We start from the raw sequence: 24,735 nt of genomic DNA on the forward strand, positions 1-24,735 counted from the left end.
AGCATGAGCTCCCGTCCTCAAGCGATCCTCCAACCCAAGCCTCCGAGTAGCCAGATTACAGGCGCACGCCACTACGCGTGGTAGGATTACAGGCGCACACCACTATATATATATATATATATATATATATATATATATATATATATATATATATATATATATATATATATATATATATATATATACATATATATATACACATATATATATATATATATATATATATATATATACATATATACATATACATATATATACATACATTAAGACAACCGGTTAAAAGTTTTAGAACACCCCCATTTTTCAGTTTTTACTGAAATTTAAGCAGTTCAAGTCCAGTGAATAACCTGAAATGGTACAAAGCCAAGCGGTAAACTGCCAGAGGTTAAAAAAAAGTTTCGGTTACCAAAAACTGAAAAATAATGTAAATTTCATGCAGTTAAAAAAGGCCCTTTTCAGGGAACAAGTAATAGGTTAGCAACTGCAGCTGTTTTGCAGCAATGGAAGTAAATTAAGCCTTGAAAGTTGATGCAAACAATTCCTACAGGTGTCCTAACTTTTGTTGATTAGTTACAAACCCTCTGTCTGAATAAAAGCAGTGTTGGAAGAGACTGTGTTGCTACACCCTCTGAAACATTATTTGGACAATATTGCACTGCAAGAAGTAGTATATTGCTATCATAATGGCGAGAAAAAGAAATTAACAAAGGAAGACAGACAGACCATTATAACCCTGAAAAGTGTAGGTCTTTCCTTTAGAGAAATTGCAAAGTAAGCCAAGGTGTCAGTCAGTAGTTTCCTAAACCATCAAAAGGCACTTGGAAACTGAAGGAAACTGACAGGAAGAGGTCTGGCAGACCCAAAGCCACAACACAATCAGAAGACAAGTTTCTGAGAGTCAACAGCTTGCGTGATAGGCGGCTCACAGGACAGCAGCTTCAACCACAGCTTCACACTGGTCAAAGCAAGGAAGACTCAGTTTCAACTGTGAAGAGAAGACTTCGAGCTGCAGGTTTGACAGGTCGAGTGGAAGTAAGAAAGCCATTGCTAAGATGGCAAAATAAGAAAAAGAGGCTTGCCGAGGCCATGAAGCACTGCCAGTGGACTATTGAAAACTGAAAGAAGGTCTCATGGACCGATGAATCAAAATTTGAAATCTTCGGTTCATCATGCAGGGTTTTTGTCTGCCGTCGAGAAGGCGAAAGGATGGTTCCTCAGTGCGACACCAACTGTCAAACATGGAAGCATGATGATCTGGGGCTCTTTTGCTGGATCCAGAGTCGGCGACTTGCACAGAGTGACTGGCACCCTGAACAAAAGGGCTACCACAGCATTTTGCAGCACCATGCAATACCCTCTGGTCGACGCCAAGTTGGTCAGGGGTTCATCCTACAGCAAGATAACGACCCAAAACATACCTCCAGGCTATGTCAGAACAACCTTAGAAGAAAAGAACAAGATGGTAGGTTTCAAATCATGGAATGGCCAGCACAGTCTCCAGACTTAAATCCCATCGAGCTGGTTTGGGATGAACTGGACAGAAGAGTGAAAGCAAAGTAACCTACAAGTGCAACACATTTGTCTCATGGACCGATGAATATATCTTCATATATACATATAAATAATTTACCCCTCCCACACTCCTCCAGCCAAAGAAGCTGCATAAAGCAACCCAAGAAAACCTACACAAGGTAAGCGCTGCACCGTTTCAAACCCTTCCCAGAGTTCCTCAACAACAATAAAAATCGTTGACAGGACACACATAAGAATCCCAATGCAACACACCCCCCTCAGCTGCCGGGCCGGTTTCATCACTTATTGGCGAATCATCAGCGATAGCATAGACAGCAATGCATACAAACGAGGCTCCCAAGTATTGGTAGAATAAATATATATATATATATATATATATATATATATATATATATATATATATATATATATATATATATATATATATATATATATATATATATATATATATATATATATATATATATATATATATATATATATATATATAGTCACTGCCACACGCTATCAATGTGTCAAAAGCACTACTTTAAAAATGGATGTTCAGAATTTAAAAACACGTCAAATGGCCATCGTTCCAAGTCGATACTTTTCATTATAAATTCATGATACTCTGCACACCTGTAGGGAAGAGCCGATTCATCCGGTGCAGCGATGCTGTCCAAGGAGCCTGAGCGACGCAGGCAAGACCTCGCCGGCTGCACATTGGAGCTACTGTCGGAACTGGTCTTGGTCTTGGGAGAGCAATTCCCCAGCATCAGCTGCTCAGAATTCACAAAGAATAGCTTGAATCACCAATTTTGCTTATTCCAAAATCAGTTACACCTTGTGAAGCACAAACTTTAGGGCACCAGAGAAAAATAAAAAATAAAAATTAAAAATCCTGGCCTCTCACGCAAAAGTGAAATGCTTAATCCAATCAATTAGTGACAGAAGTTGACCAATTAGATGTGATTCAACATTATCGAAACGCACAGTACTTGTACAGGCTATATGTAACTTTGCACACACGATGACAGCAAAAATGGGAAGAAGAAAAAAAATATATATAAATAAATAAAAAAATACATCAATCTGTCTCTTGGAAGAACAAAGCAAAGGTTTATATATAAATTCATGAGATTAATAACAAAATTAATTATATAACAGCAATAGGCATCCACAACCATCCATTTCCATGTTGTGGAACGTCAGCCAAGGCCATGAATTTTTTTTTCTTCCACCCTCACTTTTTCACCTTTACTCACTTCAATTCATTTTCTCCACAACCGCATAGGCAATTGACAAAACTTTCAACATAGGAGAGCCTACCCACAAAGAATATTTTTTAACAATTACATGATGAATGGATGGAAATATAGCCGCGTTTAAAATATATATATATATATATATATATATACATATATATATATATATATATATACATATACATATATATACATATACATATACATATACATATACATATATATATACATATACATATACATATATATACATATACATATACATATATATACATATATATACATATACATATATATATATATATATATATACATATATATATATACATATATACATATACATATATACATATACATATATACATATACATATATACATATACATATATACATATACATATATACATATATACATATACATATATATATATATATATATATATATACACACACATACACAATAGCCCTGGGAACTCACCTAGTAGAATAATTACACTGAGGAGGAAGTCAACAAAATGTACCAATGAACCCATGTTATAAAAAAAAATATCTATTTTGGGGAGCAAACCCTCCCCACCCCGTAAGCCTACTTCGACCCCAATTTTTTTATTTATTTATGTCGTGAACAAACTTTGGTACATCACGGGTGATGAAGGTTGTGGTCAATTGTCATCGAAATTGTGTGTGCAGTTTTTGAGAAGCAAATACCTCTTTTAGGGGTGGTGGGGGGGGAGGGGAGGAACTCCATAAACTCACTCCATAAACCCCCTTATGGCCCGATTTTTTAATGCCGTGAACAAACTTTGGAACACACCGGATGATCAAGGTTGAGGTCAAGTTTCATCGAAATAGTGTATGCAGTTTCAGAGAAGTTAGAAGTATTTGTGGATGGATGGACGGACGCGCAATCCCATGAGCTTCCCGGAACTACATTCCAAGTGAGTGATTAATGGTTGGTTGTTGTTTCAAATCTGACTCCGTTGTTCTTTCCTCCATTTGTTCGACACAGTGTACAAGAATAGTTAGACAGGCAGTGGTACCCAACGTGAGATGCTCTCATTAGCCAACATAAACTCACTGCATCACTCACGGAGTATGCAGATAACAAATCTCATTTCTCTCTCTCAGCAACTGCTCGTTGGACACAAAGTCCAACCAGTGATGGCCAAGGAGTCTCAGAAGAGACCTGGGACCAAAAGGAATTAAGTCTCCATCTCAGATCCCTGGTCAGAGTCCAAGTCTCACATTCGATAGAGCAAGACTGGAAGCACCAAGGACCTGAAGACTCAGACTGTCATCATCCTGCACAGGTACCAACAGCGCCACACCCCATGATCCAGTGAATCCATGACTTCCCAGGCCCGACCCAGATGTCTGTTGACCTCCGTCTCACAGCCAGCAAAGACATGAATATCACTGCCAAGGTAAGTGAATCTCTCAGTGACCTTAACATCCTGACCACAAACAGATAGAGACAAGACAGCAGCATCCAAGATGTCATTGAAAGCCTGAATCTTAGTTTTGACCCAGGAAACACGTAATCCCAGTGGTTCCTACTCCTCATTCAACACCTCGAAGGCTCCCAAAAGGATATCCAGAGTTTCCACAAAGATGACTGCATCATCTGTGAAATCAAGGTCAGAGATCTTGACATTCCCAAACGATGCACCGCAGCTTGATCTGTCCGACATCCTCCGCAGAATCCAGTTCATACAAGTGCTGAAAAGTGGGGGACAGTACAAACCCTTGACAAGCTCCAGAAACAAGTGGAAATAAGATGGTATCACATCTCACAGCACTCTTAGTCCCAGAGTATAGTTCAGACATCAGATTGATCAATTTTGGTGGCACTCCAATAAGACCAAGAATCCTCCAGAGGGCATCCAGAGTCAATGAATCGAATGCTTCACAGAGATAAACATCAGCTGCAAGCAGCCCCTGCTAAAACTCTCAGCTGCGTTCGGCGAGGACCCGAAGAGCAAGGATACGGTCAATCGTTGACTGCTTTGGTGTAAAGCCTGACTGCTCTGGTCGCTGGCGCTCAAGCAGATGGTGCAGAACCCTGTCAAGAATTTTCCAAGCAATGACCTTTTCCAGCACTGAGAGCAGCGTCACCTCTTAGTAGTCGTTGCAGTCCTGGCGATCACCCTTCCCTTTCCAGAGAGGGACAACAAGGCCGCTCTTCCAGTCAGTTGAGATGATTCCTGTGTTCCAGGCAGTGTACAGAACTGCATGGAATGACAAGAGTTCAGAATTTCCACCAGCCTTGAAGAGTTCAGCATGGATACCACAGATCCCAGGAGCTTTATCCAATTTCATCCAGTTCATTCAGCCTCTTTCCACAAACCAAGGTGGATCACAGTTGATTGGAGGGTCAGCAAAAAAGGATAGCAACACCCCTGACATCCAACTCAACAGCTGGTGGATCAGCCTGGTACAGCCGCTGAAAGTAACCGGCCCAGTGAGTATTCACTTCAGACTCCTCCAACAAGAGTCCACTGCCCTCCACTCGAAATGCAGTACACCGAAGGCAGAGCTTGGAGGAACGCAATGCGCGAATTCCCCTGTAAGCAGGACGAGAATCACTTGACCACAGGTGATGCTCTACGGCATGCGATGACGATACCTTATCTGTAAATTCCAGATAAACTAAAAATGAACATCTGACTTATTGCAATACAAGCACTCAATGTTTGTCCATCTCACTTTGCAGCAGCGATTAGTCTTCTTGGTTTTTTTCAACATAATATTTGTCTTCATGCAAACATGTTAATCACAAAAATTCATATTAATCATAAATTAATACAAACTTTCAGGGGCATTCACCAAATAGGGGTATTAGGGTATTCAGGGGTTATTAATACAAACATAAAAATTCATATTAATCGCAGGCGTTGTGATCGCACCATCCCCCTGCACCTTGGTGACGACTTCTCCGCTCAATAGATTTCTCGATTGCAGATTCTCTGCGCGACCCAAAAGCTTGATCAGGACAAGGGAACACCATATCGCTCCGGGATTACCTCCCATTTGCCTTCCCAGTCCACAAATTATTTGAGCAGTCCATCTGAGACATGAAAGCCTGATCACCCTCACTGCAACCCCTCCACTACACAAACGCACCTCCCCAATCCCGACAGGTAATCTCGGTGCTAGATTTTGATGAGTACCCCTGAAGGCTGCAACTGTTCATTTGATTGTTCATTTGTGTTCTTTATTGATTAGTTTAATATGGAGTTAAGTGAGGTTAAAGTTATGTTAAGATGACCAAAAATGTGCCGTCTCCCTACATCAATAAAAAAAAAAAAAAATCTCATCTGCTTTCTACTTTCTAGGACTGCATCCACGACATTGTGTATCATTACTGTTGAGCGTTTTAAATTAACGATTATACAATTTATTTCAGAAAATATCACACTTTGCAAAAAAAAAAAATTCATTTATGCAATTAAAGGTCTGAAAACAGATAAGTCAATTCTAAGTTCAAGTCAAGGCCTGGACTTTCGGGGGAGAAAGTATGGACCTATACGCCGAAAAATTCAGCGAAAGACCAAAAAATTCCACCTGTGGAATGCTTATGACCTTCTCCACAGTCTCAGAAAGAGAGCTGCTCGATAGATGAAGGAGGTCCTCAGCATCCTCTGCAACCATCTCAGAGTCTTCAGATTCCTCCGCACCGTTTGCAGACCCTCGATTATCCTCTTCCGAGACAGGCTGGTCATCCAGAATCCCATCAAATAGCTCGTCAATGAGATTCGAGTTATTCTCTTCCTCTTCATCAGCTAATGCAATGGATGTAAAAAAAGAACAAAAAAAATTAAAAACAAGAGCGCAAGTGAGCACAATATACGCCCGAAAAAGTCTGAGACACACACACAAACACACACACACACACACACACACACACACACACACACACACACACACACACACACACACACACACACACACACACACACACACACACACACACACACACACACACACACACTCAATTTATGAAGAACAAGAAGGTATATACAGAATTGTGCTATGACATGGAAAACAGCATCCTGGTTGCCATGGCAACCACTTTAGATGACGAACGTATGTCACGACATACCGTCTCCACAGTCTGTACCTATGTACCAAATATGAAACGTGAAAGTTGAAAACTTTGGGAGTTAGAGTGCGGACAGGAACGGAATCACATAATACGCCCCAACATACATATATATATATATATATATATATATATATATATATATATATATATATATATATATATATATATATATATATATATATATATATATATAAAACTTCTTTTGGCTGCTCCCGTTAGGGGTCGCCACAGCGGATCATCCGTATGATCCACATAGTGATTTGGCACGTTTTACGCCGGATGCCCTTCCTGACGCAACCCTGGTCGCCTCTTACGACACAGGGATATATATATATACATATATACATACATATATATATATATATACATATATATATATATACATTAAACACACACACACACACACACACACACACACACACACACACACGGACGGATCAAGACGTAACAGCAGAAAAATAGCATAAGCACATCCACAGTAGGGTTGAGGGACAAAAAAGGGAGACTTGAACAAATAAGGGATGTGGGGAAGAATGACAGGTAGGAGAAGACATGCTCTTTGACCTGCTGGAACCAAAATCGCATCAGTTCCTCTTTGTATTGCAGTCCACACTTGTGCAAAATGTATGGTGGACGATATTAATATGGATGTACAAGTAACTCAGGATGCAAAGACTTGAAATTTGGAAAGAGGTGGGCCTGGGTGGGTTAACGGGAATCAAAATCATGGTTTTGGAGAGACAAGAGTCGACAGGATCATGGTTTTGGATGGGGGGGGGGTGACTTTAGGTGCTGGTGAATAGCTGTTTCAGATGAACAAAGATGAACCGACGCTTCTAACTTGAGTTATGGTAGGAAAAACGATTTTTCAAAGGGCACACGCTCTTTGACCTGTTGGACCCAAAATCGCAGCGGTTCATCTCGGTATTGCAGTCCATACTTGTGAAAAAGTTTGGTTGACATCTGTGGTTCACCACTTAGTGGTAACAAAGAATTTAAATTAAAGGCCACATGACCTTACACCTTTTGAACCCAAAATCAAATAAGTTCACCTTTGTGTTTTAGTCCATACTTGCGACAAGTTTGGTCGAATTTTTCTTTTCTTTAATATACAAGGTTAAGGCTCGTGGAAGAGCGACCATAGTATGGATCAAGAACAGAATGGATCATGGCACAACAAAACAAAAGCAACAGTGGAAGGGGGGTGGACACCAACACCAGGATTGAAGGCCAAAATAGAGGGAGACTTGAACAAACACTGTAATGGGTGTGAGGAGGAATGAGGGGTGGACAAAATGGATACAGAAGCAAACTCCCAGAAATGAAAAATTGGAAATTTGGAAGGTAGGTTTGGAGGTGGGGTGGAGGGGGTAAACGGGGGTAAACAAGATCATGGTTTTTGATTGGGGGTGATCTGAAATGGTGGTGAAAAGCTGTCTTGAAGACCTGGAGGAAAGAATGAGAATGAAGAGAATGTGGAAGTCGATTCCACAGATGGGGGTGGGGAGAGGAACAAAGGAACAAATGAGTAGGTGAGGAGTGATCCTGGAGTTTGGGAATTTCAAAAGAAGGGGGTTGATGGTGGACCATGTGCACCCTGCATGAAACTGGGGGGGGAGGGGCAACGTACAGAAAGAGCGGAGGGTGCAAGACCAGAAAGGCGGCGATAGAAAACAGACAATCGACCTGTCTGTGATGAGAAAGTGATGGAACCAGACAACTTTGTCACAGAACGTTCCAATAATTTTGAAGGCCTTGGTTTCCACAGCGTCAAGCTGAGCAAAACGTGAGGCAGGGAAGTTAGTCCAAGGGGGAAAGGCAGTATTCCTTCAAGCTGCGGATGAAGGTTGTAGGTGGATAGTAGTTCAGATGTGCCAAGAAAGGACCGTATTACGGAAGGCGTCTAGTCGGCGACTAGCCTTTAAAGCAGACTTTGAAATGTGGTTTTTCCAAGAAAATCATAGCTGATAGTGATATCCAGGAGTATGAATGACAACTTGCTCAATAGGATTGTTAAGAAAGTAGATGGGAGGGTTGGCCAGACAGTCCATTCAGAAGGAGAGTGAAATCCCTTCAGAGGTTCACAAGTTACTTTGGAAACAAAAATAATAATAAATAAATAAATAAAACAACATCTGTGACCTCAGGCTGCAGAGGTATAAAAACAACGATGCGTTAATACAAGCCGCACCACCTTCAATTCCATCACAGCTTGCTGAAGTGTTCCCAACTTCTTCAGGCTCATCAGCACATTTTGTCTGACATTCTATGTCTGCTGCAAAACGCACTCGTTTGCTGGGGCTCAAAGGGAACTCCTCAAGTACCTCGTCAGCTTCTGAAAAATAATTTAAATACCATAAATCAATTCAACAACATCGCAAAACATTTAAATAAATAAGCAATTTTTTTTTTTTTTTGTAACCCCATAAATTAACAAACCCGTCAAAATATGAAATGACCACAAAGACAAAACTACACATATCACTCCAATATGACCCACAAGCAAATTACCTTTTATCAAGAGTTTATTGGTGCTGAACATGGATGATTTTTCAACCTCCATACCATTGGGTTTTTTCTGAGGCAGGGCCTTGAATGAAAAATTAAAAGGCAAATCGTTGAACAACAAAACAAATTGACATTTAAAAACCCAACCCTTCTAAAGAAACCAGCACAAGTTCATTGAATCGAGCATTTTTGGATAAACATTTACCGAGGCCGGCGGAACTTCAGTTCTGGCACTCCGTTTCTCTCCAACCCATGAACTTCCCTTCTGGAATCGCCCCCGAAGTATCTGCAACTCCTTCTCACGTTCCTGCAGAGAAGTAAGCATGAGGAACAAGTGCCACCGATCAGTTCAAAGAAACAACTGTGTAAATTACCCTAAATGAGGCTTACATTGTGGAATATTGCTACCAGTCTTCACGTCAATTCGATCAAAAAAAAAAAAAAAAGAGTTGCAAAATAAAATGTTTCTTCAACATTAATTATATTGTGATAAAAAAAAAACTAGAGGTGGAGAACAGAGCATTGCAAAGCAAGTTGCAATACAATCAATTTCCAAAAAGGCTGGTGTTGGCTTAATGGTTAAGGTGGTGGGCTTGGGATCCCAGGATCCAGAGTTCAAATCCTGCTCAGCTGTTGAATTAATACCAGGTGGGGTTAACTCTGTCTGCCATCCTTCCGAGGTCAGCAAAAATGAGTGCCAGCTTGCTGGTATCCTGTGTCGGAGTGGTGACCCATCCAGGATTGTGCCCAAAAGCCAAAGAGACTACTCAGACAGCACCAACACCCTGCACAGAGTATGGTCTCAATGGATGGATGGATAAGGTGGTTGGCTTAAGATCTTAGGGTCTCGAGTTCAAGCCCGTTATTACCCTGTGCTCGTGAAGCGAAAAGCAGGGTTAACCATTTGGTTACGTACATGCCTGCATTATAAAATTCATTTTCTCGGTAACCGTCGGTCCGATTGAAGCGAAATTTTACCAAACGAGTGCCTCCACCTGTACAATTTTTTTTTTTTAGTCATAATTACGATGTCATCGGTCACGTGGTACAGATGCCATCTGAGAAAAAAACATTATACCTCTGTCTCCCAGATCACTCCATGGAAAAAAAAAATTGAGACTTGGCTTATTTTCCACTTCTCCCCATGGGGAATAACACGTGTTAATGATGTCATCGGTGCCTTTGTTATGACATCCTAATTCGACAAGTACAACACTTATCTGATCACTATGAATTTATTTATTTTTCTCAGCAACTGCTGGTCTGATGGACACGAAATTTTCACCATAGGAGCACCTCATGTGGAATATTTTAACGATAATCATGTCATAGGTCATGTACAGGCACCATCTTGTAAAAACCGAAAAACGTTGCACCTTTATCTACAAAACCGTTGACTGCGCAGGTTAAGTATTCTATGAATACCATCTAGTTGGATTGAAGTAACACCAGGCAGGTTGACTCAGCCTATCATCCTTCCGAAGTTGGCGAAATGAGTAACAGCGTGCTGGTAACAGGGCACTGCATCAGCGGTACAGCTGCACCACCAAAAAAATTATGCAGCCAAGCAGCCACATGCTGTACATGAATAAAAATTAAAATAAAAAAACCAATGTCACCCTGCGTCTTGCCAAAAGGTGACCACGTGCGACTTATTTAAGGTCACACTGAGGTGAACAGAGCTGCTATCCACCAGGAGCGACTCCTTGAGGAATATCTGCCTACGAGAGATTCCGATGAGAATCGTTCTAGAGTAACCATGAAAAACATGCGTTTGCCTCATAACGTCACCAAATGACGTCATAATCTCTCAAGCTTGACATATCTAGAAAGCACTCATCGAGGTGTTCAATTTGAGGTACTACACAAAATGGTTCCTAAAGCTTGAAAATTTGACCTTGGGGTCAAATATGTTTGACCTGAGGCGCTAACCATGAAGGTCAAGGCCAATCACCACCAAAAATTAATCAGCTGAGCGCCAGACCATGAACTATATTCCCATGAAGTTTGAAGACGATCCGATCAAAATTACTCAAAAAATAAGGGTTTCGTCGACTCCCCTGATTTGCGACAAAGTGACCTTGACCTTCAAAATTTTGTGCACTGAAAGGGACCTCTATAGGCCTCTGATATGCGAAGTTACAAAAATTTCCAATGATAACTGTGCTCTGCAGAATTCTTTATACGTGATTACAGACAAAAAAAATAAATAAAAAAAATAATAAAAAAAAACCATACAAGCTGACTTTCATGTCTTGCAAAAAACTTCGTTTTGGCAAGATAAAAATTCCCAAAGGCAATGGTAACAGCTAAATGCTCCAAAATGTACCTTCCTCTGTTTGTCTGCCAACGAAGCGCATGACGTTTCCTCCTGGACGTGTTGGAAGCGATTCAGCCGTGCCGTCGGTGTCGAGCCAGGCGTCCGAGGTACCGGCGACGCCCGAGAGAGAGGGGTTCGCTGCTGGCATCGCTCCTCAAAACGTTCACGAAATGTCTTCACGCTCGAGCCTATCGCATGGAATGATAATTAATGGTTTAAGGAAGAAAGCAAGGCCTTTGCAAACATCAAACACTGAAAAGGTGCACAATTTAACATACCAGATGGCGTGGTAATACTTTTGGTGCTACAAGTTGGGGTCACATTTCCTGCTGGATTCCTTTTCGGTGCCGGAACAGGAACAGAAACGTGCTCCTGTTTACAAAATATATATATATATATATATATAAATAAATATAAACACATACAAGTAAATAAACCAAATGCTAAAATTTGTCCTTTCATGCATAATTACCTTATGGCAAACAAATACAGGTCAGATGCAAACATCTTCGAGGAGGAGGTTGGAGTAGGGGAAAATAAAAATAAAAAAAATTAAAAAAAAGAGTGCAGATATTCATACCTGGTTCTCTTTACTCATCTTTGGTGGTGTTCCAAGAGCAGAAAACTGTTCACCAACAACTTTCTTCACCAAACTTTGCACAATGGAACCATCAGCTGTGCATGCCCCTCCCTCTGAGTTTCCTTCACCTTTTTGAGTGGATGTGGAAGCCTTTCTTTCATTCAAATCACTGCTAGTTTGAGCAGGCGGGGGTTTACCATTAACAGACGTTGCACGAACGGATCGAGGGGCTTTTGGCGGGGCAGATGAGATCGGGCTTTGAGTTTTGTCTTGACGTTTGACATCACGTGTGGCCTCATCTTCCCAATTGCTGATTGTGGCTGCCAAGCTGGCAAAACGAGCCTTTGTGTTAGTTGAGGCAATGTGAGGGTTAGGCAATGAAGTTGGAGGTTGCTGCGCTGCAAGTGGTGAGGGACAATCAACCTCATCCAGCAGGTCTGCAAAAAAATATTTACATAATTATCTATCAAGGGTAAAGAAGAAGAGGCTTGAAAGGAAGAGGTAATGTTTAACTACCAAGCATGATATATATATATATATATATATATATATATATATATATATATATATATATATATATATATATATATATATATAATTTCAATTACTTGATTGAAAAACAAATTTCAATCATTGCAATGCATTTTCTTTGCAAATAAACAAGCATTCCCATCTGAGCACTTGACTCGTGATGCAAACATTGTAGGTTTGACTCCAGTACACTGTGAAATTTTGATACACTGTGTAGATAATGTCCTTGTAACTATCTCAAGAGTACAATGGTGTCCCCTAATGTCCAAGCTCTTCAATAAAGGCATAGATCACTTGTCGTTATGCAGCACTTAGCTTTAGGTTAGCACCAGTTCTCACAAGGGAATGGCAGTGTCCCCTGCAGGTTAGAGCAGGTGAGCTATCGCCAGTATCGCCAGGATACTGGCGATAGCTCACCTTCGATTTTGGAAGGACACCATGGGATCTATAACATCCACCAACGAATGCTGGCAGTCAAAATGTCCAATGTAACGTCCATCCGAGGGACAGCACACACATAGATGTATTGTTGCGAATTTGGAAGCTTACTGCACATAACAGCCAGGTCCTATAGATCAGCTATATCAGTAAGTAAGTGTTTCTAGTTAGGGTCCCGTCCTATGTTTAATGGGTGATTAATTGCACGTGCCTTGTGAGTTATTTTATAGTTAGGATTTTTACATTTTAAACTTCAACAACAACGCCTATCTTCGCTTCTTCACCATCGGCCTTTCCCACGCGCATGCGTGTCAAGCACAGCCGTGGGCAGAGTCCAATGTGCCAGGCGGGGTTTCTTTGGACGTTGGCGTCTTCGATTTCGCTCCAAATACGGGCATGGCACCCCTCTCAGCCAATCGGAGGGGTGCGAGCACGTCTGCTGCCTCTCGGCCAATGGGGAGCCAACGCAACATATTGCTGCTTGACTTCCTGGTCGAGGGGTGGAGACATGAGAACACCCCCCCCCCCTACCAATCTCGGACGGCCGGGAGATCGCCCGACACGCCTCTCCAATGAGGGGAATGACACGAGATGGATCCCTCCCACCTGTTAAGAAAAAGGGATAATTGTGTGGGGGCGACCCGCTGGGAGAGTCTTCCCGCCGTGAATAGCCTGCCTGCGAGCCGGAGGAGAATCGCTTGCCTGCCTGCCTGCCTAGCTGACTTGCTTTGCCTGCCTCGTCGCCTGTTTTGCCGGTGGAGCATGCTAGCGCCCGACGCTACCCTCCATACCCAGTGCTTGGAGCGGCATCGTGTTGCGGGGTCGAGTCCCACCGAGCCAGATCGTTGAGAACTGCACGAAGCGGAAAGGTCCAAGCCAGATTCTTACCTCCAGCTCACCTTCCCTCCGAGCTGGGGGTATCAATAAAGGCCGCGGCCACCATTTATTTTTGGGGGGTGTGTGTCTGTGTGGGCCCATCTTTTAATTAGAAACGTTTAAGTGCCATGTGTGTAAATTGCATTTCTTTTATTCGGTTAACTCTGCTTCTTGCGTGCTCCCCTGCCCCAATATAAATAAATATCCCTTTTGTTAAATGTTCCAGCTCGTTTCTGTGTTTCTTTCATTGGCTTGGCATGGTGTGTATTGAGAAATAGCGAGGCCGTTTGCGCTGTAAAATTGTTCATTTGGACCGACGGGCCATGGTAACCTCTGCTCGGGTTACACACGGTTCGGGCACGGTAACGGCTAGTTCCGCTCGAGGTCCGTCGAGGGTGTGAATTCCCTGGCAGCTTTGCCCACGTGGGTAATTAGGTATATTGAAATTTGGCAATTGACCCTACCCCACGTGGTCGAATGATTGGCGATTCATGGTCCAGTAAGGGACCCGTGCCTTTCGGACTTATCCAAGAGTCACGACCTAAATTCCGGGTGTTCAGTGGGAGAAGACTCCACTGCTCCACCTCGTGGTCATTTATCGCCACCGAACCCTGGCTCACAACAGTATTGCCCTGCCTGCGAAAAACTGGGATGATAGTTTATAGCTGGGCCGACATTAGAACCAAGGTTAGATGGTTCAAATGTAGCTGCGGATAGCTCTACACTATCCTGCCAGCATGACAAAGATCATTGTTCTACAACTACGCCAATGAAAATTCAAGATTTAGCAGTCTATGCTCTAACCTCCCATCTGCCGGTTTCCATGAGACAAAGCTAAAAATGCTACCCTTTCATACCTCCGCTTGCATCCCAGCAGCGTCTTTGATCTGCAAGCCGCTGCAAGCGGGATTTCACAGAAAGTTCCAACTTCTGCTCATCCCCATCACGAGAATCTACATTCATTGGTACTGCAGGGCTGGGGAGAGGGAGTTGAAAAGTCTGGCATTATGCTTCCTCAAAGCAAAACCGAGATTGGAAACAGATAAACCGATTAAAATTTACGAGAGAAATGCCTCAAACTATGAGGAAGGAGAGAGAAGAAGGGGGAAAATTTTTTTTTTTAATAAATAATTCGGGAAAACAGTCATGTGACAACACTTCACCTCGTATGTTCAAGATTGTTTGGGAGAACATTCTCATCACACACAAGTGGTGAACCAACATCTTCAGAGACACGCTTTTTGGGTGGTGATGGCCCATCCAACTCACTTGCTGTTCAAAACGACAATGGCAAATGAACAAAAAAAAAAATTAACAATCACCTCTAAATGAACCAAACTAAATGTTGTTGCCACCTTAGCAACAAAATTATCAATTTATTTGACTGTGCAAAAACCCACAAGTGGAGTTCAGCTTTCCTCATTGTAATTAAGACAGCATCACAAAGTCTTCCAGTCATCCTTGCAATGACTTACGTACCCTCTCCAAGGGCCTTGTTGTTGGATTTGAGCCAACCAAGTCGTATAGAGATTCAAACATGCTAAACCAACATTTTAAGCAAAGAAAGTTAGTATTTAAGACTTGCAGCTTTAAATGCAGAACTGCGTCAGTTTGTAGCACCCCTCCCTCCCTTTCCTTCCTCCTCCCTTGCTTTACCGAATAAAAAGGTGATAGGACATCAATTGCAATGATATCAAGCCATCCCGTAGCATCAACAAAGAATGCCTATTGTATAAATTGCTTCGAATCATCAATTTGCGGTATAATAGAAAAGCTTCCAGTGTGTCCATATGAAGATAAAATCTACCTACTGGTTCCAAGTTGCAGTTGGAACAGGACAAACTGCTGATCAGCACAGGCTGATCAAGCCTTTATGCCAATATATCTCCACTTTACTCGACAATATTGTCCTAATCTTGCATAATAAAATAAAAAGTAATACGACAAAGAATTGTTGTGGTTTTGGAATGACCCTGGGGAAGTTGCAATCAACACAAGGGATCCCCAGTTTAGATAGTTCCAGAGCAATTCTGTTTAGTAAAGTTATCCATCCCTCACATTAGTGGACGGGGAAATGCATTGTGATTGTAGTGAGAACCCTCCCCATTGTTCTCTTCCTCATTCTCCAACCATCATTTATAATTTCAAAAACACATTTTCAAAACACTCGACTTCACTTCACTTCACTTCACCAGTGCTTCAACCAACAATAGCCATTCCAGCGCTGCAATCGTTGCAACCCATTCATAACGCGCGAGCCGTCCGGCTGCTGCACTGCCGGGTCGAAAACCTGTGGATGCGGCGCCAGTCTGCATTTCATTTTAAGGTTGATTGTATAAGGGGCTTGTGTGATTAATTAAGTTATTTCCTTTTGTAAACTGGATTGCTGTTTATACATGCCTTTGTTAATACAGCACAAGATTTATTATTTGCAACCTGCCAATGTGTTTCTTTCCTCCATTGGTTAGACATCGTATGTAATTAATAGAGAGGAGGTTGTACCCCACCAATTCGCTTCGCTAGATTGTAGCCGATGCTTGTGCTGACATTAAATCACTCAGCCGTCTGTAACAATTAAATAAGCAGAAGCATCGAGAGCACAAGCCTCTTCTGGGGGGGGGGGGGGAGACTAAATCACCAGAAAGGTAATGCGAGATTTGGGCGCGGTGACCGTGTCACATTTAGTCGTTTCAGACGGTGCTTGTGATTGCCTAGCATCTCTTCAGGTCACGGAGCTATCTGTAATATGTCGGCCTCAGGGTCGAAGGTAGTGTTTCGCAACCTTTTTTGTCCCACGCCCCACTTTGATTTTCAAAAAAAAATCGTACGCCCCACCATGATTAGAGACACTGCAATATATACTACATATGTATTCAAACTTTATTGCAAATTTTATTCAATTGCTACTCACTCCAATGGGAGCCTGCCCTTGACGCTGGCTGCAGATTTGTTTGATTCGAGGAACCAATTTTGTCGGTTTCAGCCTTAAATCACCACGTTTCGTGATTTCCAGTCGATTTCTCGTAGCTTGCAGCAAATCGGTAACAACACTAAATGCACATTCGACTAAATAACATGATGGAAAATTTATCAATACTTCCCTTGCCAAAGTAGTCGAGTTTGGGTATTTCTTTTCGCTCTCCTCAGACAGCCACATCGTGGTTCCTTTGATCTTGAAAAGAGTTTTCACAGACTCATCTTGTTGCAACTCACATAACTCCTCTTGGTATTGCTCTGGTACTTCAGATAAATCCAGAAATGGCTGAGTCAACCAAGAAGGGAACTCATAGCAAAGCTATGAAAGCGATCACATATTGATTCATTAATTCTGAATCCTCATGCCCCACCAAAATATTGCCACGCCCTAACTTGAGAAACACTGGTCTAAGGTGAGGGAGTGGATCCGAGTAACCCCTCATGATCTCCGCAACACCCCAGGTCTAAAACAGTATATATATATATATATATATATATATATATATATATATATATATATATATATATATATATATATATATATATATATATATATATATATATATATATATATATACCTATTCTTAACATTTAAGTAAAAGCTAATGGGGTTGACAGGATAGCATAGGCCCTCGAGGTATGCACACTCACCTCTACGCTGTCTAGCCTGGGTTCAAATCTCGTGCCAGCTATAAACTGTCATGCCGGTGTTAAAAAAAATTTCGGATCCAGATCTTCACCAAAATCCCATCAATTTGTCCTTGTCACACACCCAACCTGTCCACCAAGTTTTGGCCAAATCAGTCCATAACATTTTTAGATATCCTGTTCAGACAGACATACACAGCCAGATGCGAAAACATAACACAAGTCCACCTTCAGTGATGGAGGTAATAAGCCTACTCCCAAAACAACCACAGACCTTTTCCAGCAGGATACTCCTGGTTTCCAGCCTCAGACAACGGCATTCTGGAGCGTTTTGACGTGTTCTGGGGCGCTGAAGTCACTTGCCCATCATCCACAGGTTGTGCCAGCGCACTCTCAGCAAGCTTCTTCTGGAGCACTTCACGCCTTGCCCGAGTTCGCTCCAACAGTTTCTGCAAACCCGAGCCAAACGAATCGAAACAGAAAAATTGCAATGGGATGGGTACAGATCTCTAAATCAATGGATTTTTAAAAAGTGGTGCAGTCATTTGTATTGGTTCAGTGTCCTTGAATCTAAAATTACTCTCATTCTAACAAACAAACATTTGTGTACATGTGTGCATCTCACAGAAGGTGCTTCCACTGGCCTGTCTTTTGAAGCCCTCACCGATCAATGTCAAAAGCCTTAATTTCTCTCTTTCAGGCGTCTGACTCGCAACTTGGGTCAGCAGAGATGTTTTTGTTTTTTTTTGCGTTGGATACTTTGCCCGAAAGCAAATCCTTTGGGAGAGGACAGTCCTCAATTGTGTGCAAATGACCTAACCAGCAAAGGCAACGCTACTCGAATACTTGGCACATCATCCTTGTTCGAGACCACCAGGCGGATCCAAGAATGCAGCTTCAGCAGCGGAGATGGAAACTATTCCACTACTTTCCTGGCGACTGCCCGTTCAAATTTCACTGCCATAAAGCAATATGCCCAAAATTCAAGCATGGTATAATCATATTATACAATATACTACAGTACAATATAGAAAAATATAAAATAAAAATATATCATATATGCATAATGCCCCAATGTGGTGAATGGAAGGTCGTGACGTGTGACCACGTGATGCCCGGCTCGAGCACAGAAGAGATAAAGCTGAGGTTCGGCTCGGCCGCGGGGTTTTGTCCCTGGGGCATTGCCGTTGTATGTCGCCGGCTCACTTGGTGCTCATTGAATGGTGAGAACACTGATTGATATATAATACTGATTTATTTTGCGGTGATTAGTTGCGCGTGTGTACCTTACTGCTTGTACTCCATGCTGCGTTTGTATTTCCTGGTGTGCCCGTAGAAGCGGCTTCAATCAAATGGAATAAAGCCTAAACTCTGAAGGTTCTTCTCTCGTCTTCATTTCAAATATGCCCAAAATTCAAGCATGGTATAATCATATTATACAATATACTACAGTACAATATAGAAAAATATAAAATAAAAATATATCATATATGCATAATGCCCCAATTACTCCCTTATTATGGGCTCAGTAGAGGAAAGTGGTTTGCACAAGCCTTTCACAAACGGGCTGGAACGGACCTGACACTCGACCAAAGGTGACAATAATTTGTAATTTGTTCACGAGTTCAGGGGGCAGGCAATAACTCGCCTACTCTTCTGCGAACGACATGGTGGGATCATCATCGTCCACAAACAACTAGGCAGATGGATCCCCTCACTTAACATACTTCTGATAGACGGTGCACACACCGACTGACACATCACCCACACTGCGAAATACAGTACCAGGATGAAAATTTAGAACAGAGTCGAGATGAAAGCTCAAACCAAAGCGTTCAAAAAAGAGGAGTGTGTATATTTAGCCTGGTGTTGGCTCAGTGGTTAGGGTGGCAGCTTGGGATCCTAGGGTCCCAAGTTCAAGCACCGACGGCCGCTGAATTAATACACCAGGGGGTTGACTCAGCTCGGCGAAATGAGTACCAGTTTCAGTGTGTGTACTGGGAGAGGGGCACTGCATCAGCGACACAGTCGCGCTTCAAGAAATGATAGCTACCCTGGCAGCTAAACTGCAATACGACCACTAGTCGAGTCAAAATATGATCCGTATCACCCAACCCCCCCCCCCCAAAAAAAAAAATCGCAACAAAACGTTTTATTGTTTTAATAGGTCATGCTGCGTGCCAGAAAAAGTCTCGGGTAACTTGACCCCGGTAAAGGGGTTAATTTTCATATTTTCAAGATGGCCACCAATGAAAATTTCAATGTACTACAAACTTTTTCATGGTTGATTTTAGACCCTATAAATGTATTAGCAACATATAGGAACATGGGGTTTCTGAATCAGATGAACATAGTGTTACGTTTGAGGGGGGGGGTATGCATTCAAAGGGTAATTAGGATGTTTAATTAGGTATGCCATGCTGTTCGATTTTACCAGGATCTCGATGTAATAAGTAGCAATTCAGTGGTGATAAGTTGTCTAGTAAATGTTCATTTCTTCAAGGGGGGAAATGATAATTGTCAGGTAATTAGATAGGGACACGGGATAGGGTAAGTGTGTCTGCGTAAACCCCTTTTGGTATTCTCTGGAGACTGGCCGTGACGTCACAGGACAGTGCAGCGGATGGCTCCGCCCCGTGATCACGATTGGCAGAAGGCGACGGCGGTGGGCCAATAAACGGCTCGATTGGAAGTGACGAGGACAGGAGGATAAAAAGGTTCTGTTGGGGGTCGAAAAGGAAGAGGAAGAAGATCGGGACAAAAAGATCGTGTTTTTTTGGTGTGGAGGCTGTTGCGCAGAGAGCGTCCTTGTTGTTGTGCTGATTCGATCGTGTTCTTCATCGTGTCTTGGAGCCTTGCTGAGCCTCGTGTCTCACCTTGGTTGGCTCTGGGGTTCTGCTGACTCGGAGTACGGGGTCGAACGGCGGGCGGACCTGCCTCCCTCTCCTGCTCGTAACTTGGCGCCAGAACTGGTTCCCTGGCGGCTGTGAGCGGACTTGGGCCCAGACCAGGAGGTCGACAGCACCACGGTTTCTCCTGCCCCCCTGACGAGAGCAAGGCCAGCTCGTCCGACGCCGATCCAGGGACAGTTGCGTCCACACCACGGTCCAGCCTAACCACCAGAAATAGCTACGGTGTGTGTGTGTGTGTGTGTGTGTGTGTGTGTGTGTGTGTGTGTGTGTGTGTGTGTGTGTGTGTGTGTGTGTGTGTGTGTGTGTGTGTGTGTGTGTGTGTGTGTGTGTGTGTGTGTGTGTGTGTGTGTGTGTGTGTGTGTGTGTGTGTGTGTGTGTGTGTGTGTGTGTGTGTGTGCTTGGCGCCTTAGAGGGTTTGAGATCTGTATATTCATTGGAATTGTCTGCGTTTTCCCCACGCCCGATCCCACACCATCCCGTCGAATCGCCCCGTATCCCTTTTCTTGCCGAGTCTTGTTATTTCTGGTTAATAGTAAAAACAAATAAACATCATCAACTCAGTGAAAAGTGACTCATGCCACCTTCCTCGTCCCGTTTGCGGTAGAGCGATTAGAACCGCCATGTTTGGGTGATAAATAAATAAACCGCCTCCATCGTTTCGGCTCATTCTACGTTGGCGGGACTGTTCAAGTCCCGTAGACACCACAATAGTTTCTCCTGCCTATGACGTAACTATGACGTTTATGACGTCATAGCGAAAACCAAAAGCCGACCCCCTTTCTTAGGATGAAAGAGCACAGACAAAAAGCCCCACCAAGAAGATCACAAGGTGATTATGAATAACTGCTGTTTAGGCCTCCCATATGCACTTGTGCTGCCATCTGTGACCTTCAACTGAAACAATAGAATTTCTGGAACTGCTGATATTCACCTTTTCAATGTCCTTCAAAAGCATTGTCATGATGATAATGAATTAGAACCTAGCAAGACCACAAACCAGGTAGGGATTAACACAGAACATGTATAATTTCAACATGTACATCATGTGGAAGTAATTGGAAACCACATGTGGCCACGCACTTGAGCAGAAGTATATATGGGCAGCCAATTGTAGAAAAATTCACCACATGTTTTTAATACGAGTGCAGCATGGGGGGGGGGGGGGGTCATCCATTTGGAGACAAGCAATCCAGCAGTATATAGCAAGTACCAGGAAGGCTACCATGTGATTCGCCGGAGTGATCAGTTCTGGGCTGGACTTGGGTCCGATCTTGTTATCGAACAGACACTTATGCAATCACTCAAGTCGACTGGTGGATTGAGCAGGGGCAGTGGCATGACGGAGGAGCAACGTGCCCTGTGGACACTGTCGCCCCCCGTATGTTCGGAATATAATGTAGCCATGCAAGAATTCAATGATTGCACTTGCACGTCGAGTGAACAGCACAAGGAGGCCACCAAGTCCAGGATGGAGAGGGACCAGTCAGATCGAGCAAAAATCCAAGAAAAACTTCAGTCATGCAATCTGTTCTCTGATGATCCAGCCTTGAGAAATGTTCTCACTGTTGTTGTAGCCAAGGATGAAGTGAATGTCGACAACTTGCAGGTAGTGGGGAACGAAGTTGCTGAAAAGCTGACTGGACATCCAGTTTTCACCTACACATGCAAAAGGAAGGACAAAGCGAAAACTCTGGGAGATTCATCTGCTGTCCAGGTTACTGGCAACCGAACTATAGACCCTGCTCTTCTGTTTCAGAGGCTACTTGTCATTTCTCGGGAAGGGAACCTCTCATTGGAGGACGTTCTTGAATATGAATTGTCTCCATTTCCCCCAGCTCTTTTTGAGGCGAAGCACATATTTAGGAAAGCGGACAAGCCACAGCTTGGGAGAGCAATATGCAAAAGGTTTGTCTACCGAGGATGAGTCGGACGATGTACCCAAGACAGACCACTATGTGTTGGATGGTGGCTCATTGATGCATCGCGTTAAGTGGACGAAAGGGAGCACATACGGATCTATAGCTAACGGCTATGCTGACTTCATACTCCGCAATTACGGGAAAGCTACTGTTGTCTTTGATGGTTATTCGGATGAACCATCTATGAAGGACAGCACACACCAGCGTCGTCAAAAGATACATCATCCCAAAGACAACTTCACAAAAGACACCGTGTTCATGGGGAAAAAAAGATGAGTTCTTATCGCATGGTTCCAACAAGCAGGAACTGATAAACATCATTAGCCAAGGGCTAAAGGAAAAGGGGTGCACTGTGATAAACGCAACAGGTGATGCAGACTATGACATCGTGCAAGCAGCAGTACGAGCTTCCCAGCTGCAGTGAACAACACTGATAGGTGAAGATATGGACTTACTTATTCTGCTGCTTCACCATTTTGCTGAAGGTGGCAACCGGGACTTGTACTTCCGATCTGACAAGATGCAGGACCAAAGCGGAGTGTATCATATTAACAGACTGAAGATCCTCTTAGGATCCCAGGCATCTACCATGATGCTGTTCGTACATGCCTTTACTGGATGTGATACGACTTCGCACATATTTGGGGTTGGCAAGAAATCTCTCTTCCAGAAAGTCATGAAAGGTTATGCTGGTTTGAGGTCATGTGCCCAAGCATTTGCTACACTAGGTCAAAGCACAGATGCAGTTGTCGAGATTGGATACAAGGCAATGGTCCAGGTGTTTGGTGGAAAGGGAACAGATACTCTCACTTCATTGCGCCACAGCATCTTGACAAAGAAAGTGGTATCGGCTGTGTCGTTTGTTACCCCAGAGCGTCTGCCGCCAACTGAAGCGGCTACTAAGCACCATTCACTCCGCACGTATTTCCAGATCATGACATGGATGGGAGAAGAGGCAGATTGGGAAGCAACAGACTGGGGGTGGAAAACAGAGGAGAATCAGTTCATCCCAGTAATGAATTAAATGAATACCGCACCAGACTCTTTGCTTAAGGTAGTTCACTGCAACTGCACTACCGGGTGCAGCACTCAACATTGCACATGCAGAACCTACGGTCTACCATGCACATTAGCTTGTGGACAGTGCCAAGTGCAGTCATGTAGCAACCCTTTCAATCAAATGTTGGGGGGTGAGAATGATGACAATGACAATGCTGAGATGATCTCGGGCGACAATGAGCGTGGCTTATGGTAAGGCTGTGTGGCATACATACAGATTTCTATTGGATTGATGATATGGCCCATCGATGTAATTACAGGAAAGGGACAGCTTAACTAGTTGAAGGAGTTAAATGATAGCATCACATATTATAAAACAACAGATTTTCTATGGCATACTCATTTATCTTTTAACTATGACGTCATATACGACTATACGTCATAGTTACGTCATAGTAACTATGTCAGATCTAGCAAAATCTAGCAAAATAAATGTCAGATCTAGCAAAAGTCAGATCAGATAGGCAGATGGAACTATGTTTATTTGATTCAGAAACCCCATGTTCCTATCTGTTGCCAATACATTTATAGGGTCTAAAATCAATCATAAAAAGGTTTGTAGTACATTGAAATTTTCATTGGCGGCCATCTTAAAAATATGAAAATTAACCCCTTTACCGGGGTTAGATTGACCGAGACTTTTTTTTCTGGCACGCAGCATGACCTATTAAAACATTTAAAACAACAAAACGTTTTGTTTCAATTTTTGGGGGGTTCAACCGTATATCGACTCGACTACACCACCATACAAAAGAGTGAATCGGTCCGAAGTTCGGGATTGCAGGGTGGCCTACCCTGGTGCGCACACTCCTCGAAGCAGTCTAACCTGGGTTCGAATCCTGACCCAGCTATAAACTGTCATCCCAGTATTTCACCGGCAGGGGGCACAGCCAGACAGCCAATTATGCTACCCCACAGCCTTGTGCTGCATACCATAGAAGTCGTCGGCATCAAGAGTTCAGGTGAAAAAAAAAAAAAACAACCAAATAATTCTGGGTTCGGATGGATGCTCGAGGTTGTTGGTCGAATATTTAAATCAAACCACAAGGAATTGCAAAACATCCCTAAATGGATGCCAATAAA

The 24,735-nt window shown here is 42.8% G+C and overlaps 1 protein-coding gene across 3 annotated transcripts in view; it reads right to left on the reverse strand.

Moving 5' to 3' along the window:
- Nucleotides 1-24,735, reverse strand: part of ANLN (anillin, actin binding protein) — a 44,880-nt gene that overhangs the window by 18,504 nt on the left and 1,641 nt on the right. The window contains exons 2-12 of one of the 3 annotated variants that reach the window (XM_085888591.1): nucleotides 18,037-18,211; nucleotides 15,302-15,410; nucleotides 14,996-15,114; nucleotides 12,294-12,730; nucleotides 11,992-12,085; nucleotides 11,723-11,901; nucleotides 9,599-9,700; nucleotides 9,397-9,475; nucleotides 9,080-9,220; nucleotides 6,363-6,562; nucleotides 2,155-2,294 (exon numbers count right to left, since the gene is read on the reverse strand). In XM_085888591.1, coding sequence (XP_085744717.1) covers nucleotides 2,155-2,294; nucleotides 6,363-6,562; nucleotides 9,080-9,220; nucleotides 9,397-9,475; nucleotides 9,599-9,700; nucleotides 11,723-11,901; nucleotides 11,992-12,085; nucleotides 12,294-12,730; nucleotides 14,996-15,114; nucleotides 15,302-15,410; nucleotides 18,037-18,211 — 1,775 coding nt within the window. Of the gene's footprint in view, nucleotides 1-2,154; nucleotides 2,295-6,344; nucleotides 6,563-9,079; nucleotides 9,221-9,396; nucleotides 9,476-9,598; nucleotides 9,701-11,722; nucleotides 11,902-11,991; nucleotides 12,086-12,293; nucleotides 12,731-14,995; nucleotides 15,115-15,301; nucleotides 15,411-18,036; nucleotides 18,212-24,735 lie in introns of all 3 variants that reach the window. The other 2 variants (XM_085888590.1, XM_085888592.1) reach the window with 2 other exon arrangements.

This window comes from Eptatretus burgeri, chromosome 7 (assembly GCF_056783735.1).
Source record: "Eptatretus burgeri isolate ZD-2024b chromosome 7, Ebu_testis_v1, whole genome shotgun sequence".
Taxonomy (NCBI): Eukaryota; Metazoa; Chordata; class Myxini; order Myxiniformes; family Myxinidae; genus Eptatretus; species Eptatretus burgeri.